Genomic DNA, 18,577 nt, shown 5'->3' with positions numbered 1-18,577 from the left:
TATTTTAATTCAAAGGACAAAAAGACAAAACTTATATTGATCTTTTGTCAGTTTCAATATAAATGTGACATCTTCTTCTTCTATCTTTGTAATGAAAGATTGTGCTTGGACTTATATATGCTCCACAACAAAACATTCCCTGTCTTAATGTGAATCTGCTCAACATATTCGTCAACTAAAGGAAGTAATTAAATCATTGAAGGAATATACACACATTATGTCGGCAATGAAATTCCATTGTAGGAATAATCAAATGTGAATTTCAAGATTGACATTAACTATAGTTTTGTTTGTATATATACGACTTTACATTATAAGAAAATAAATTAAAATCAGATCAATAAGAGAATTATACTGATCATGTAATTGATTGAAGTGAAAGCTACTTGAGAAATTATCCTTTAAAAAATCGTTAATCTTTAAAAAGTTTGTCACCTCCTTTCTTGGTTCTTTATCAATAATTGACATCAAACCAAAACACGAAATTCACAAGATTTCTTGGAAACATTTTGGACCTTTGATGCATATCTTCATGTCATCTGTTCCACATATTTGGATCTTGATCGTATACTCATCTTCTCTACCTTTCTTCTGATCCTCATCGTTCTTGAGGCAGCTTTGGTAAAAGAGGAAGCTGACTATAGTGTCAAGAACCAAGAAGAGAGCGTATAAGTAAGCTATTAACATTCCTTCTACAGCTATCGAGGTGATACCTCTGTCCTCTTTGTAATAAGACCTCCCTACTCTGTACTGAAACAAGGCTTCCACTCCTGCTAAGCCGAGATTAGTAGGCAGAGCAAGTGCCAATGCTGTTGAAGCTCTTCCACGAATGAGAAGACACGCCTTGAGAAGTGTTGTTGTGTATCCTCCTGAGGAGGGAGAGGATGTTGATGAAACCAAGGCTAGGTTGGTGATGACATAGGCGTTTGCGAGGATGATCGAGTAGATAATGGCTGAGGCTAAGGAGAATAGAGTGTAGAAGCTTCTTGAATAGAATCCAAAGGATGCTATGAAGAAGCACAGAGCAAAAGCAGAGGCGTTTGCTGAGAGGAGGAAGAGAGAGTTGCAAACGTAAGTTCTGAGAAGAGGAAGGTAATAACAAAAAGAGTCGTGGTTGTTTGAAAGGAGTTTGATGACGTAAGCTTTGGAGAAGAGGAGGAAAGTGAGGGAGAAAAGGAGAGTGAGCAAAGAGGAAGAAAGTGTTTGTGAGAGTTTAAGGCTTAACATGTTGAAGAAGTAAAGTGAAGAAGTGAAACCCGCTCCGTGGAAGAGTGTGTTTAACCTCAAGTGAAATGAGGAGGAGGAAGAGGAGGAGAAGAAGGCTTGAGAGATGAGGAGACTGGCAGAGAAAGGGAGGGCAATGGCGGCTGCGGTGGTGGCATGGTGGTAGTTTTGGAGGAAAGTGTGGATTGATCTTCTCATGATCTTGCTTGAATCTTCCATTGTCTTCTTCATTCTAGTTTTTGCAATCTTTTTCTTTGAAGATGTGTTCTTGAGTGATCCACCAAATCTTGAATGAGTTTTCTCAAATAAGGTCCTTATATAATTTATCATATAATAATAATTATCATTATATTTTTGAATTAATTGTGGGTTGGATGGATGTTAAAGAACGGAATAAAGAGAGGCCAAGGGATTTTTCCTGGTGATAAGGAGTTGTTTAGAGGAATTAATAAAATAAGATTTTATTTTTCTTCTAAAGCCACAAAAAAGCAATGGAAATGATATTTTCTTGTGAGTAGAATACAAATCATGTATTATACATAACGTTTCCTTGTCAAGTTTAATTGGGAACTAGATTTTGACCCGCGCAGGCGCGCGGGTGTATATTTTGAAAAATATGCTGATATTTGTTTTTCATGTAATTATTAGGATTTGAAAAAATGAATCCGAGGAACATAACCGATATCGATCCAAAGATATAGTACCAAACCCAAACATAAATTGATTAAATATTCTAATTATTCAAAATTTTGTTATTTAGAAAACCGAATCTGATCCGAACCGAAGTATTTAGGTATCCGAATTTATCTAAAAATAGATTTATATACTTATATATATTAATTATTTTTAGATTTAACGTATATAAAACATCAAAAATGATACTTTTAAATTGGTTTAAATACTTGAAAATATATATAGATAGTCAAAAGTAAATATCTGAAATAGTTAAAGTATACTCAAATCACCAAAAATACTTAAAATAATTATTGATTTCGTTTCCAAAATTTTAAATCAAGCCAATTGATATGTTAAGTTTAAGTATTATGACATATGTGATTCAAAAGCCCATCCCTAGTCATTATTATATATCGTATTTTATCATCATATAATTAATCGTATTTTATATGTACCATCATATAAGTAATCATATAATTAATAGTATTTTATACATACCATCATATAAATAATTACATATATTATATTTTTAAAACTTAATATGAAATATGAAAACCATAATTTGAGTTGGTATTTCAAATTGGGCTTTGTATTATATTTTTCTTATATATATTGACAATATTTTTTTATAATGGTTATTGAAAAATAGTTTAGTAAAAATCCATTTTTGAATATATGTATATTTTTGAATCAATTTTTGATATAAATCAAATTTGAATTATTATTTTGATTTGAAATATGTATATAAAGTTTAAATTTTGTTTTATAGTTAGTTTAGAAAAAAAAATTTTAGGGAATTAGATTGACCCATTTTGGTATATTTTAAAAGTGGCCTAGATAACTTTCAATTTTTAAAAAAACATAAGCCCATTACTTTTTTTCTTAATACTACTATCCTTGTTTTCAAACAAAAATATTTTTTTTTAAAAGACTGCAATCCATGTTTCCAAACACTCCAAATTTTTAAAAGTCCTATTCAAATCTCCAAACACTCCAATTTTGTACTTGAGTTTTAATAAGATAGATAATGTATATTTGTTTCTTAGGTAATGTTGTTGTGACATATATATATGAATCTAATATTTTGATACAATAACTAGAAAAGTCTTTTGCTTGTGTGATATGCTTAGTGATGCAATTGGATTTGGATGCTTACAATACCCTCCATTGCATATATTATAACCACATATTGAATTGTGGGAGAATGATTCTATGTATTAGTATTCAACTGAAAGCATAATAATTATAGGTTTCAAATGAAGGCTTAGCTTTCAAGAAATTGAATGATGATAAGAGCTTAAAAGAGTAAGCTAATTTCTATATTGAAAAAATGGTGCTAGGCTTATGCCTTTATCATAACTAGGTGGGCTATACATATTGTATGAATATATATATATATATATATATATATATATATATATATGTATACAATACCATAAATTTTGAATTATATTAAATAAATATATATATTTTTTTAACTTCAAATAGTTTAAAAATCAGTCGTAAAGTTTCTATAAATTTGATATAAAATAATTGGTGAATACTTAGTAATAACAAATGCTGGTGGAATTATAAATATGTAATTATCACATTAACTTCTCCAACACATATTATGCATCTTCTTTGGCCTCTTCTTATTTTTCTCGTTATTATTTCGTTCTTTTTATTAAATTTTTTGCTAATGTTTTGCTAATTTTTATATATTTTTTTGCCAAATATTTATTTTCTCTCTTTAAATAGTAATACAAACCATACAATCAATGAACCAAAGAGCGTCATTTGCCATTTGATAATTGATAAACTATTAACAAAAATTTAACTAGAAACCGAGTTCATATAACAATGCAAAATAGTGACGTTTTTATTACCAAAATTTAACACAGTAACTTTCCATACAAAAAAAAAAAAAATTTCCCCAGTGAGACGAAGAAGACACTAAGACGGCAGCAGCCTCTTTGTAACACAGAAGAAGACGAGTAGAACTACGATCACGAGGAGAGCTCCAATAAGGGTGAGGATCAATCCGACACGAACGCCACTACCACCGCCGCAAATTTCTTTGAATTCACAGAAAGGCGAGCCAGGGTTCTCCTGGATGATGAGAGCGGTTCCATGGAAGTAGCAGCTGGTTTCTGTTTTTCTGAACCGTCGGAAGTAGAGGTTCATGGCAAAGGATGCTCTTTGGTTCATTGATTGTATAGTTTGCATTATTATTTAGAGAGAGAAATAAATATTTGACAAAAATATAAAAAAATAGAAAAACATTAGCAAAAATTTGATAATAAGAACAAAATGATAACGAAAAAATAAGAAGAGGCCGAAGAAGATGTCTAATATTGGTTGGAGAAGTTAATGTGATAATTACATATACAATTCCACAAACATTTGTTATTACTACATATTCATAAGTTATTTTTACACCAAATTTATGGAAACTTTACGATTGATAATTAATTTGCACCAAAATTAAGTTTATTGTGAGCCGGTTTTCTAAACATTTTATGACTTAAATTAATATATATTTTTGATGACTTAAATTAATATTGTTGAATTATCACTAAATTTCATGCTATTACAAATAGTTTTTAGATTTTATATTTTCAAACTATTTGAAGTTAAAAATTATATTTTTAATGTTTTTAATTATTATTTAAAGTTTATGACATTGTATACATAATATATATTTTTATACAATAACATGAATACAGTAAAAACTCTATAAATTAATAATGTCGGGACTTTGATAATTTATTATTTTATAGAGTTATTAATTTACAGAATTTTTTTTTTTATATATTTATATATTTTGAATTATGTTTTTATGTAAAATTAAAAAAAAAACTTAATTTTATGGTAATTGTATTGATTAAATTTTACATATACAAATTTTATGTTATTCTTATTCGAATTTTTGGTGTATAAAAAATATGTGCTGTCAATGTAAATGAATATTTTTAGATTTAAAATGACAAAATAACATCAATATATTTAGAAAAATTAAAGATAGAATTTAATGTGGATAAATAAATTGTACAATGTTTTTTATATTTATAATTTTTGTATACAATTAATCATTAATTTATTATCTTATCAAATTATCTTATCAAATTGTGTCATATTTTACACCGAAAAACTTGCGACTGCTAAAAATTATTTATTTATCATGTTGATTAGGATTAATTTATGAAGTTTCTATTGTACATTATGCTTTTTTATGATGCAATTGTGGCATGCATTTGGTTTGCAGAGTTAATGACTTGGACTTGGTGGCTAGAGAGTTTTTCATTAAATTGTGTGAGTTTTGTTTTGTTTCTTGTTTATGATTCTCTATTTCTATCGTTTCTTGTTATCTACTATCCATTTTTTTAATTAATGGCAGATACAAAATAATTCATGCGTGATCCATCAATTGTTGAGTTCCATTAGAATAACTAACTAACTAGGTTAAGATCTGCACCTTGCGCGGGATGAACATTATATATAAATTATTTTAGATATTATATATTTTTTACATATTATGAAATAATAAATATATATTGAATAATTAAAAATTCAGTAACTATTACATATATAATTAAATTGGTGAGAACATAAATTTTATGAATCCAAACAATTTTTTATTTAAAATGATATATAATTAAATTTAAAAGATATTAACATATATAGTATATTTTTAATATTATTGTCTACTAAATGATGCTTTTTACTCATATGTTTTTTTTTCTCATTTGTATATTTTATAGCAAAAACTTTAAATTACTACTAACAAAATTTTCATTGTGGAATGTGGATTAATAGTTTTAGTAATTAATATTTTTTTAAAAAATTAAGTTGTTAATGTTTGTTCAAATATTTTATCAAAAGAAATTGTTCAAAGTAAATTTCGAAATTAAAATATTTATGTGTGTTTATATGGTATATAGTTTAATTTTAAAAGATATATGGTATATATATATATATATCTTGTAATAGTTTTAGTAATTTATAATCGTTTTTAAAAATTCAAAATATAACTTATAAAAAAAAATCTGAATTTTTATTATATGGTTAATGTGGTTGTTTAATTTATTTTAATAGATTAAAATTAAACAAATATGATATAAGATACATTATTTTTTATCCAATCTTTATTATTCAGAATCATTAATTGTCATATATACTTTAGACACATTAGGAAATTCCGTAACTTTTATTTAAGGAAATAATAAACAACATTAATAATGAATTTATGATTAGATAATAAAAAACTTATTATATAATCAGATGGACCAAACTATTTATCTAAGGATTCTAAGAATCATACTAGTGATGACATATGTTTACAAAAAGAAGTTGTAATATTTCACAATTAATATATAGGAGATGTTTATGATCATGTTCTTACAGAAGAGCAAGCTAAGTGATCAGAGTTATGTGTACAAGTGACCATGCTTTATTTTCCCAAAAACAAAAATACATAATGCACCAATTTATTAACTGTTACAGTGTTTCATTGCACAATGTATGGAATCTGCAGATCCCCAATCTACAAGACAATGGTACACAAGTATATATGAACTATTTTGAAACTGTAGAGTAACTCTGTTGAATGGCAAAAACATCAACATCTGGACCCTTTTAGTTTATCCTGAAATAGGAGTTACTGCAGTTCAGATCAAACATGTCTATCGCAAGCCAAGTCTTAAGATACTAACATAGATATTCAGTTAAGGCAAAATCAACCAACCAAAGATTATAACAGAGTATTTTTTTAGCTTGTTGCTTCAACATTACACAGCCACAGCTTCTGCTTTCTTGCTGGTCTTGATTCCTTTTATAGCTGCAGATTTTTTTCAAAACAAACAAAAAGATTATTCTCCCATAAACTGAGCAAGTTTATATAAAACTTTCCAAAGTCTATACCTTCTGCATAGTCTTTAGCTCCAAATACAGCTGATCCAGCTACTAGAGCCTCAATAACCTATTACACAACTCACAAAAAAGATTCAAAATCAAGAGAATCCCTGCAGTAAAATGCGAGACTTGGAGGAGTTTTAGAGGTTCACCTTGTATGCATTCTTTGGAGTGACACCACCATCCAATATATATTCTATTGCATTCAATGGGGTTTCAGGGTTTAGTACAACTCCAGCATTAGCACCTAAGCTCTTTATCTAAACATAACCACAAAGGTAAGCTTAACTGTAAGAATAATATTCCACCAGAAGCAAAAGAAAGGAAGCTAAAAAGTATCAATGTACTTGATTGACAGAGCGATGCAAATGGATGGTTGATGACTGCTCACAATGTACACTGACTATATCTGCACCGGCTTTGATAAAATCTGGCACCCTCTGATCCGGTTCTACTATCATCTGGTTAGAGAGAAAAAAAAGTGTGAGTTGAAACATCAAGAAACCATATATAGAGATAAAGAATAAGGAGAGAGAGGTTTTACAAGATGAACATCCAAGGGAAGATCAGTCACAGGGCGCAAAGAGGTCCGATTGTGATGTTTGGAACAAAACGACCGTCCATCACATCAACGTGGATCCAATCACAACCTGCCAACTCTACTGCTTTCACCTGCAAAACAAAAAAAACAAACAAATTAGTGAAAATGAGAACAAAGAAAAGACAAGAAGTCATTGAGACAATGATATCACTCTTCGAAAACTTATCAACACGAGCTGATGCCTTCACAACGCCATGAGCTTTTCTTCTGAACAAAACGTTTACATTACCAAAGTGTGTGACTTTGAGGATAACAGTTAATGCAAGAAAGACTGATTCTTTTTCAAATGATAACGTTTACTCTCCCAATCATATCCACACACACATGAAAGACATTCACTTTTAACTTTTAAGTACCTGGAGAAAGAAAAGGAAGTGGGTTGTTGGTAAAGGAGCGACCTTTGAGGCCTGAGACTGAACCCATTGACTTGTTGGGTTGATGTTGTCTTCTTTTCTTTCAGACAGAAACCCAAAAGAGTTTGTTGGTGGGTTTTAACTTTTAAGGTTAGTAGTGAAGAGAAACCTCCCACCAAATCGTTCTATCTCTCTTTTGACTCTTCCTTCTCCAAGAAAGTTGTTGTTGTTTTTTTTACGGCAAAAATCTCGAAATTTTCTACCGTTTCGCCACGTGTGATTACGGTCTCGTGGACAACGCCTTCTTCATCTTCTGATCCAGTGCAGGGTTATCACAAACGGTTGGCTATGTACTGCTGACTTGTATATTCATCTGAACGTACAAAACAAATGTGGGCCTATTGGGCTTAGCCCAGTAATAAATGATTTATAAACGTACAAAATAAATGTGGGCCTATAAGAGCCCATTAATAAATGATTCATTCAAACATGATGGTTGAATATATATAATATAATTTTTGGATGGTTCTCCATCATTCAAATTAGAAAATTAATAAAAAGAACTGCAAAAATGTGTTGGTAAACGAAAATAAAAAAAATCCGAAAATAAAAAACAAAATAGTATTTAGGTAAAATAAATAATCCGAAAATGAAACATACAGTTAGCTAGACAGTGCCGGTCCGAACTTACGTGGCGCCTAAAGCAGACAAAAAACTTATGCCCTTAAATATAACTAAATTTTAAACTGCATTTTTAGGTATGTAATCAAAATAATGCAATATACTATTAAATCCTAATTTGTTAACAAAATAAAAGAAAATTCAAAGAGCTTTAAATCATAGTATTCATGAAAATAATGTTTGTATTCATGAACTTTGAATAACTAAAATATTTAATCCAGGTTGGTTACTAATCTTATTTTTGTAACATTTTCTGTAAATAAAAATAAAAGTTATATAATATAGCAACATATAATAAAATTACATTAACATCAACATCAATTTTCTTTTGTTAAGAAAAGTGTAGAAGTTAAGCAACTGGTAATTTAAATCGCTTGTTATAATAAATGTCTTGTACGTAACTATTTATCAAAAAATAAAATAAAAAACAAATGATTACTTTGATCATTAATAAGTTATTCTCCGAAGAAAAAGAACTGAAAACAAAATAGGAAGAAGAACGTCTACTTTGAAATATAACTAAGGTTTGCTTAATTAAATGATTTATTTAATGTATGTGATAGAGAGACTAACTTTGTTAGAAAAAGTAAGAAACTAAAAGAAAAGTAGTACTAAAAGAGAGAGTGAATCAAATACATCAACTGTAGGACTTGATGAGAAGGAAATAAACCATTAGATTAAGGTAATAAATTGTTCAGATTTGGTGCTCCTAAATTATCTAGAAGGTTTGGAGCCTAATATTCTGGTTTTACGGGTTTTAGTCCAGGAGCGGCCTTGCAGTTAAGTCCAACGCGGGTGGATCTACATGAGTTAGATTTTTAATTGATTTAGTTTGAGGATGGAAAGAAGAAAAGAAGTGCGCAAAAAAACTTGGATGCGATGAATAAATGTGATAAAGTAGCAACAAATGTTTTTTTAGAAAACCAAACTAACCGAAAATCACCAAAAATTTTGGTTAGACAAGTTGGGTTCAGTTAAAAATCTTTGCCCTATTATTTATGATTCACATGTGAAGAGAGAGCTTATTTATTTGGAGGTTGAAAATATTTCAGATTACATAAGAACTACAACAACATATTTTATAACAGTTCACACATTTTAAAAATTTAGATGTGATGAAAACACCTGTTTAGACCAAAGTTAACTAAACTGAACACCACAAGAGCAAAACCTCAAACTAATTAACTAATGCTAGCAACTCAAAGCCATATCCAAAACAGATAAACAAAAGGGAAAATTGGAAATATGCAACAAAAAAACTAGTATATTGTCCCTATACCATAATATGAACAAGAAGTTGTCCACTTAGCATAAATTTTAATGTAAACCCAATTAAGTCCCTAATCTAAGCTTAAAACGTTTTTTGTAAAATTAATTGTTAAAAATAAAAGTTAAAAGTAAAAAAAAAAATAACAGATGGTAAATAAACAAAAGGGGATAATCTCAAATCGTGACTTAGAACCCTAATTTTGCCTTCTCCTTTGGCGATAGAGAACAAAAGACGATTTCAAGTCATCGGCGTGTCAGAGCTCGCCGTCGCCGGTGTTCCTTCAGCCCGCTAGGACTCCGGTGGTGTTCTTCTTCATCTTAATTGCAGTGTCAGAAACCACGTCCACTTCGCATCTCGTTCTCAAGTAACTCGCCGAACACCACTGAAGCTCGAACCTCACCGATAACCGAAGCTCGTTCCTCTCCGATCTGGAATATACTCTCTCAGCTCTATTTCAAGCAAACCAATCGAGACTTTTCAGGTTTGTTTGTGAATTTTTTTCTGCATGTCTTTGTATCTTTTACTTGAGTCTTTTTTTAATCATAGTTTGAGTGTCATAGGTTTCGAATTTAGTTTATGTGAATGATTTAGGCTTCTATCTTATCAAAGTTGCATACTTTTTTGATTGTTTGTTTGTTGCAACCGATCTCTTGTACCTGTTGTTGTTTCTCGTGACATTGAAGGAGAATGGATTCGCATTTAATTGGGTATTGACATCTACAAAGCATGTAAAGTATGTGGTTTGCATTTTGTATGTCTTTGGTGATTTTGTTTGATTTGTTTTCACTAGTATGTATGTCTTTGGACGATTGTTTTATGATGAAAAGTGGCATGAACCGTGACTGTTGTGATTGTATTTCTTTCCTTGTGTTGTGATTTATAAGAGTTTATAAGAACTGGTGACTTCATTTTCATGTCTTTCTTTTTAAAATATGTGTTTCATTATCATAATTTGTGCTTGATATGTATCGATTTTAGTTGAGATAGTTAGTGTTAATGATTTAGGTGTCTATGTTATGAAAGTTTAATTCTTTTGATATTTTTGAACGCTAAGTAAAGTTTCAAACTTTTTCTTGTTTGTCAACGCTTAAGTATTATGAACTTGTATCATGATGACTTTGTTTTATGAGTACTGACTGTGGTGATTGTATTTGTTTCATTGTTCACAGGTATGGCGATGGATCAGTTGCCAAAAACCCTATTCAAAGAGGGAACGGAAACACAAGTTGAGAAGGTGAACAACACTTGTCGAACTTCTATACTTAAGAAGGTGGAGAAGTATGTTGAAGCAGAGTACAAGGAAGTGTTGGGTGATCCGCTATTTTCTCAGGTTATGGATATTTATGTGCACAAGCTTCAGTATTCAGGGAGAGTGATCCACAGCTTCGTTTGTAAGCAGCTTCTGACCGCAAAGCGCCATGAGTTGTGGTTCCATTTTGCTAGGAGGGCTCTCAGATTTTCAATGCAAGAATTCCATGCGATCACTGGTCTGAAATATCATACCTATGCATTATTAGACTCCCAATAGTTTTTGCAGAAGCTGTCCGACCACCATTATCCATATTTGACGCAGCACATGTATGATCCGCCACATATTTTTTGATGATAAAATATGTAGATCCTGATAACCCCTCAGCACGAACACTCCACCTACACTTGTTGTCCACGCATCGGATGTACCAAAGTTTTCTATCAGAATTCACAACTTTATAATCGAAGTTATTCTTCATTGCTGACATTTCCAATGCTGCTTTTAACTTAGATTTGTTTTGAAACGTTTCACCCGTCTTCACAACATGCTTCAAAGAGAACCGAACACTTTTTCCCCTATCCTCTTCTTTTCCACTTAAGTCAGCATCTTCATTTTCTTTCAAGGCGTTCAAGTTACATTCGTCTTCACCATCCTTGCTCGATTGAGAAGAACTACCAATGTCATCTCCAGGTGAAACGGAGGGAGGCTCACGTCGGTCTCTGCCAGACGCGTTAGATTGCTCCTTATCAAGCTCAATGTTGTCGTTGTTTGCATTGAGAGGTGAAATAGACACACACAACCTTGAAGAAGCTTTTCCACGTACATATGTAAGAAAATTCTTGACTTGCCGATCATTCCCAATGATAACTGGAGGACAGTCTATCGTACTGATTAACTCCATAGGTTAGTAGCTTAACTCAAGCTCGACGTCGTTTTGGTCAATGCCAAAATCCTCAAAAGTCGTAGTCCTTAGATCTTCAAAGGAACTTGTCAATTCCACAGCAAGTACTCTTCCTCCTTTTTCCTTATCAAAAGCAAATCCCCATCCTTTACAGGGATCAAATTTCCACACCCCACAAGAGGCATAGATATGCATGTTCTTCAACAAGGGATTCAAATTTTTGGGGTGGTTTCAAAATTAATCAAGAAGTTGTGAAGAAGAAGAAGAGAAATCACGGTTATTTTTTAGAAAACATAACTTTAGGAAACACGTAAAATTTAGAAAATTAAAGATTTACAGAATATTTCTCAACAGATTTTGGAGAGATTTAAGGAATATTTTCGAAAATAATTCGAATTTGGCAGAACATGCATTCTGCTGCCCGTAGCTTTGATATATGATGGTAGATACGGCGGCAGAATGTATAATCCTACAGAGATAGGTTATAGTATCTTAGTAGATAACGAAATATTACCGTGGTAGAGGATTAGTAACTGGCAGATTCTATGATTCCGGGACAGTAGTTATATAGGAGACACTAGTTCATGAAATCTTTCGGGGTTCAGATCGTAAGCAAAACTGTAACCTTTTCTTTCTACGGTAGTAGACATATTACGAAACCGTAGACTTTACTATCTTCATGCGTCATATACCTATGTAGTTAACCGAAACTACGATCTACATATCCGTAGTTAGTAGATTTTGTTTTCTGCGATCCGAAGATCAAAATATGAAATTGTGTTACACTAATATTTAGTCAGCCAAATTATTTTTCATATGATTGTTTCATGTTTATGTACATTTTGAATAATTTTTCATATTTTTCTGATTCTTAAAATAATTGATATAATTTTTTGAAGTTAGCCAGGGGCATCTATGTCCAAATCCGACCAAAAAAGGATTTATGCTATAGGGACAATGTAGTCCAAATCCGAACAAAACCGATCATTTCACGTTGTTTGTTTGTTTAAAATTTTCCCTAAGTTTTTTTTTTTTTTTTTACTTTTATGTAGGCTAAAAAAGGTTCCAAATATTATGAAAATATTCATGCAAACTTTATCAGTATAATTGTCGTATCTTGTAACCGATTATACTTAAATTAAATACTCTTTAAGAAAAAATAACAAAACCGGCCAAGAAACTACTAAAATAGGCTTAAAATGGTTGGAATTGCAACAAGTTATTAAATTAAATTATTAGTAATGCATTCTAAATATAACTGATAATTAAGTATGTCACCATGCATAGTTGTATTGCTTTCATTCGTGTGTTACTATAATTTATTCTCAATATTTCGATAAATAAGGTCTTTGTAAGAAAAGTGACAAAGAAGGTACGTAAAGGTTATGGTGACATATAAAATTGGATAGGAAATTCATAAATAAAATAATCTAACTAATACAAAAGTTGTTTATAATTTACAGTAACGAATATTCATGGACGAGGGTGAGACTATCATATCAAGAGGAGTGGGATAAACTCATAAAAGAAAAAAAAAGTAGAGACAATTGAAAGAGGCGATCGTCGACGCAAGCAACACTTCGGACGAATGATCGAGTGCGTGATGGATGACATTGGTCGTGTAAATTGCGTAGTTCCGTGTCACTTTGTTTAGATCCTACTGCATTTTTATAAATCACTATAAAAATCACTGAGGGCCGGGGGGGCCATTTACGGAAGGAGAGTAAGACTTCACTAAATGATTTGTGTTTCTAAGGGTTAAGGTATTTTCATGTTAAGTTTTTCTTTTTTGTGCACAAAAAGATGGTTTCACCTTTTTGCCATAAATCCAAGCATTGTAAATAGTTTATCCCAGCGTGAATTGAACCTATATTTTCATGGTAAGTTATATATATATATTGAAATAGTTTGTGTATATATATACTGAAACAAGGAAATGGAAAATCATATAGGAAAAATGAAAACTATAAATCGAAGAATTATAGCTAATGAGGTGCTTTTGCTTTAAGAAAAAAAAAACTTGGGGTGATTTTGTTGTATAATAGCAGTCTTGAAATTTTCACACAAATACTATATATTATATTAAAAGTTATATGATTAAGATTTATCGGCTCACACTTCCGATTATCTGTTTCCCATCTTGATCTTTAGCTTTCATTTACTTGCTTATGGACCACATGTACATTTTCTATTGAAACGTCTTTTTCGTGTGGTCAGTTTCCAATCCAACGAAAGATACCACCAACTTCATGCCATGGAAAGTTGGAAACACTGATATAATCATAAAGAAGAGCATGACTGATGATTAGAATCGACTTTAACTTTTAGCAAAAGAATACTGATAATGTGTACTATAAAAAAATATTATCTCCGTTTCATAAAGATGTTTGTTTTATAAAAATAATTTATTTCAAAAATTAATTACATTTACTAAATTTTCATTGGTTTAGGATTATATAAAATAGATAATCACAAAAGTATATATTAATACTGAAATTAATTACAATATGTTTTATTAATGTGTGAAAAATTTTAAACATGCATTTTTGTGGAACTGTGTATAAAACAACCTTTATTGCAATAAATATTATGAAACATTGTGACTGGCCCTAATCAACTACCAATTGATCCGTGAGGCATGCACGGTGGTTCTCAGTGTAAGAGAAACCCTAGCTCGAGTACTATTTTCTTATTTCTTGCGGTGACCTAACATTAACCCTGATTTAACGTCATACAAACCCTACGGATTAATAAACATGAGTTCTCGCCTTCTCGGGCATATACTTAACAATCCAAATGACAAATACATACATAACTTCTCGTTCAGGAAAGTTTCAAATAGTTTGAAACCGTTCAGTTCGAATATAAAAAGATTCATATGATTTGCTTATCGAAGAAATCATATTCAGTGTCGTCATATATCAAACCAGCAAAATTTGCTGGTTTGATATCTTTGATATCGTCATATAAATAGTCTGAAACTCATCTGTTTGTTGCTGAAATCATAGTGATAGCTAAGCTTTAATCATATCCTTTGGGATTCAGATTAAACCTTTCGTGTTTTAGAGGATCTTTTTTAGCTTTTTTTGGGGTTTTCTTCAACTTATTTGCTTTGTTTAGCAAAATTAGATGCGTTAGGCTTTGAGTTCCTCAAAACTGATTGTATCACCTTGTCTCATTACTCTGTTAATGAAATTCACATACTTATCAAAAAAAAAAAAAAAAAAAAAAATATCAAACCAGCATGGTCAAGAAGATAATTTGACCAACCCTCGAAGTTTCCAGTCATATTGTCTTGATCATCAACGCTAGTTGATGAGACGACGTCTTGTGACACATCGGACATAGGAAGATCATGACCATACTGATCGACATTCATGTTGTGCTCATCTCTCCCGAGTGTCTCGAGAAAATATGAGAAATCGTAACCCTGATCCATATCGAGATCAGAAGTAGCATGTATCTCGTGATCAGTGTACAACAATGATTGAGAAAAGGGATCGAAGTCAGCGAGAGCATTGGAACTATCTTCTTCATTGCGAGTCTGCTCAGGGAAGCCATTGGAAAAGCTTTCATATGGTATTGTAGTAGCACTCAAGATATCTTTGATGGAAGTGGCCTTAGCCGCAACTTTGTTTAAAAGCCTTGATGTAGAGTTCGATTTCTTAATACTTTTCTTGCAACTCAAGGAACCTCCCTGAACTGGTGTGGTGATCTCGGAAGATGGGTTGAAACCGGAGGAAAGAGGACGAGACATGGAAGGCATTGAGCTTGACCGGGAGTATCGTTTGTCGGAACTAGATGCATCTAGAGAATGCAAGTTCCCAGGCTGCGTGGTGGTGACAGTAGGGCTAGTATTAGAAGCTAGTGGCTTGTGAGTCACGGGGTCAATACCCTGTTCGATCAGACGTTTTTTGAGATGCGTGTTCCAGTAATTCTTGATCTCATTGTCGGTTCTTCTAGGTAAATGTCTCGCTATGACCGACCACCTAAAGACAAGAATAGTGAAAGAGATAAGATGGAAGACCACAGTTAATAAAATTTATTTTGAAGTTTTTTTATGGAATATAGACTAAATGATGTGTGCTAACCAAACACATATTTTGCATCAGAGAATTGTCAAATACATTGGAAAAAATAACGAATAAATTTTTTCGAAGTAAAACTTCACTTTAGAAGCATCGTTAAATTTATTTATCATGTTGTACTTTTTAATATATGATGTATATATAGATTATATAACATTTTGTGTGTTTTGAATATGGACTTTGTAATTTAAAATTTTTACTAATAAAATTTGTTTGCGGTAATAAAAAAAAAAGAGACAACTAGAATGATGATTACCGGAGGATCCATACGCACATAAAAAACATATAATAGTCCTTTTTGTTAAAAATAAACGTACTTGTTGCCACGAGCAGCATGGAGCATGATGATAATCTGTTCCTCCTCTGAACTAAACTCGCCTCTTTTGATCTCAGGTTTTAGGTAGTTAGTCCATCGCAGTCTACAACTCTTTCCACACCTTTTCAACCCTAATTAAACACCATATTCTCATCAAAATATTATACAATAAATACTAATTATACATGCCTGTGTATACTATATATATACTAACCAGCTTTTTGGGGAATGTCGCGCCAGCCACCTTCTCCATGTTCGTGAATGTAAGAGATGAGCGTCTTGTCTTCCTCGGTGGTCCATGCACCTTTCTTCAACCCTTCTCCGACACAACATGGCTTTCTTGACATTTTCTCCGATATATATATATGAACACTAATGTGTTAAAGGTTCAAACAACACCAAAGGAAATACTATATTGGGAAACTAAAATCAGAAAGGAAATATTCTAAAAAGGTAAGAAAGAAATAGATCTGTTAATGAGAACTCTGATACATCTGAATATGAGACTAATCGAGAAGCGCTCTTGGGTCTTGCCCACAGAGCTGCTAGGTGTTTTCATGTTTTTCAAGTAGACTTTGAATTTTTGCTTTCTATATATCCTTGAAATATGTATTTTTATAACACTATAAGATTAGACTAAAGAAACTTGTGAAGAAGAGCAATGAATTGTGTGATGGTGGTGAGCTTAAGAGCTATTCTCTTCTATATATACACACGTACATACTGACAATGTTGATTATGATAGATATTTTGGTACGCGAATTATTAATTATTTAAATAGATCAATTTGTTTAAACTAGCTCGCAATTATTTTCTAACAAGAAGAATATTTGCAAATTGATGCTGTATATATTACTACATTTAGCTATACATATTTATTTTCAAGCATTTCTAGCACAAAAAGAAGGATTAGCACTAATGAAAAGTACTATGCAACATATCGTTTATATTAAAATGATAGTAGGTGGTTATTCTTATGATATCATGAAAAAAATAAGATGATTTGATTTACCCAAGAACCAAATTTTGTTCAAAACATAATTGTATGGCTTATATATATATCAAGAATATAAATATATAGTCGATACTGCATAATTCAATATGCAAAATGAAATTTCAAATGTGATTTGGAATGCACACTATTTTTTACTATTAATTTTTAATTTTAAAATGAAGTTATTAATAATTGTGTAATTTATTTTAATATTGATATTATAATAAATAGTATTACTTATAACTATAATTTTGAAATTAATGCATTATGTAGCTTATTTTCAATTATTAAAATTGCATACATAGTAATAAGTAATAATAATTGTTTAATTATTTTAGTTATTATTTATTTTCCAATACCTACTTAATATTTATATTTTAATTAATTTAAATTGTATAAAAATATACTGCAACTTCTACACCGTAAATTTTATCAATCATTTATTTTAATAAAAATAATAACTCATATTTTTACTGCAAACATACTACATAAATCTATATTTTTACCACATAATTTTTACTCTAAATTATATTAAGTTATAATACATATTACAACTCAATGTTAATACTATGTGTCACCAATCGGAATCTAAATCAAGTTATTTATTAGATATATCTGGAAATTAATAAATCTAATTTTATAAACACAAAAGAAGAAAATAAATAAGAAACAGTTGGGTCATGGATACTGTAGATATAGTGAAGTGGAAAAGTGATAGACATTATTGTCTTGATCATTTTGTTTTGGACAAAATTGTCTTGATCATTGAGAATTGAAGGGATACTGTAATATTAGAGTCCCACATCGTGTGGGATGATGGTCCTTGGGCAATATATAAGTGTATGGGTAAACCTCCACTCTTGAGCTAGCTTTTGGGTGTGAGTTAGGCCCATCACTAATATGGTATCAGAGCCCATGGTAAAAGCCCAGCAGATGATTTCCCATATAAACAGTTTCCTACTTATGTAGCCTGTACAAATGGTCCATCTTGCTGTGGTATGTCCGAGATGTTGGACTTGGGCTGTTTCCGATTGGACCGTTTCCCATCCACATCTCGAGAGGGGCTATTAGAGTCCCACATAGTGTGGGATGATGGTCCTTGGGCAATATATAAGTGTATGGGTAAACCTCCACTCTTGAGCTAGCTTTTGGGTGTGAGTTATACCCATCACTAATATGTAACACCACTCGTTATTTTCGACGTGGTCCTATTTTGTTTGCCACTTTTTTTGTTTTTCCATTATTGTTCGTCTCTTACCACCCCTCACATATTCTCATTTCCCTTCCTTTTTTTTTTGAACACCCTCAATTCATCCATTCTCTATATTC

The 18,577-nt window shown here is 31.2% G+C and overlaps 2 protein-coding genes and 1 pseudogene across 2 annotated transcripts; all 3 read right to left on the bottom strand.

Moving 5' to 3' along the window:
• Positions 1 to 268: 268 nt before the first annotated feature.
• Positions 269 to 1,873, bottom strand: LOC103854959. The gene has a single exon (XM_009131925.3). The coding sequence runs from the start codon at positions 1,552 to 1,554 to the stop codon at positions 487 to 489; it is 1,068 nt and encodes a 355-aa protein (XP_009130173.1). The 5' UTR covers positions 1,555 to 1,873; the 3' UTR covers positions 269 to 486.
• Positions 1,874 to 6,309: 4,436 nt separating this feature from the next.
• LOC117132023 lies at positions 6,310 to 11,850 on the bottom strand (annotated as a pseudogene).
• A 2,559-nt stretch (positions 11,851 to 14,409) lies between these two features.
• LOC103854958 (transcription factor MYB28) lies at positions 14,410 to 16,949 on the bottom strand. The gene is made up of 4 exons (XM_009131924.3): positions 16,469 to 16,949; positions 16,256 to 16,385; positions 15,091 to 15,839; positions 14,410 to 14,777 (listed from the first exon to the last, which is right to left on the bottom strand). The coding sequence occupies exons 1-4, from the start codon at positions 16,599 to 16,601 to the stop codon at positions 14,725 to 14,727; spliced, it is 1,065 nt and encodes a 354-aa protein (XP_009130172.1). The 5' UTR covers positions 16,602 to 16,949; the 3' UTR covers positions 14,410 to 14,724.
• Positions 16,950 to 18,577: the final 1,628 nt, after the last annotated feature.

This window comes from Brassica rapa, chromosome A02 (genome assembly GCF_000309985.2).
Source record: "Brassica rapa cultivar Chiifu-401-42 chromosome A02, CAAS_Brap_v3.01, whole genome shotgun sequence".
In the NCBI taxonomy this organism is placed as follows: Eukaryota; Viridiplantae; Streptophyta; class Magnoliopsida; order Brassicales; family Brassicaceae; genus Brassica; species Brassica rapa.
This window is presented reverse-complemented; position numbering and strand designations above follow the sequence as displayed.

Excerpts from the sequence above, each read along its gene's own strand:
- LOC103854959 (XM_009131925.3), bottom strand. The coding sequence starts at position 1,554 with ATGATAAATTATATAAGGACCTTATTTGAGAAAACTCATTCAAGATTT.
- LOC103854958 (XM_009131924.3), bottom strand. The coding sequence starts at position 16,601 with ATGTCAAGAAAGCCATGTTGTGTCGGAGAAGGGTTGAAGAAAGGTGCA. Across the intron at positions 16,386-16,468 it reads CGACATTCCCCAAAAAGCTG|GGTTGAAAAGGTGTGGAAAG; the intron begins GTTAGTATATAT and ends GTGTTTAATTAG. Across the intron at positions 15,840-16,255 it reads CATGCTGCTCGTGGCAACAA|GTGGTCGGTCATAGCGAGAC; the intron begins GTACGTTTATTT and ends TCTTGTCTTTAG.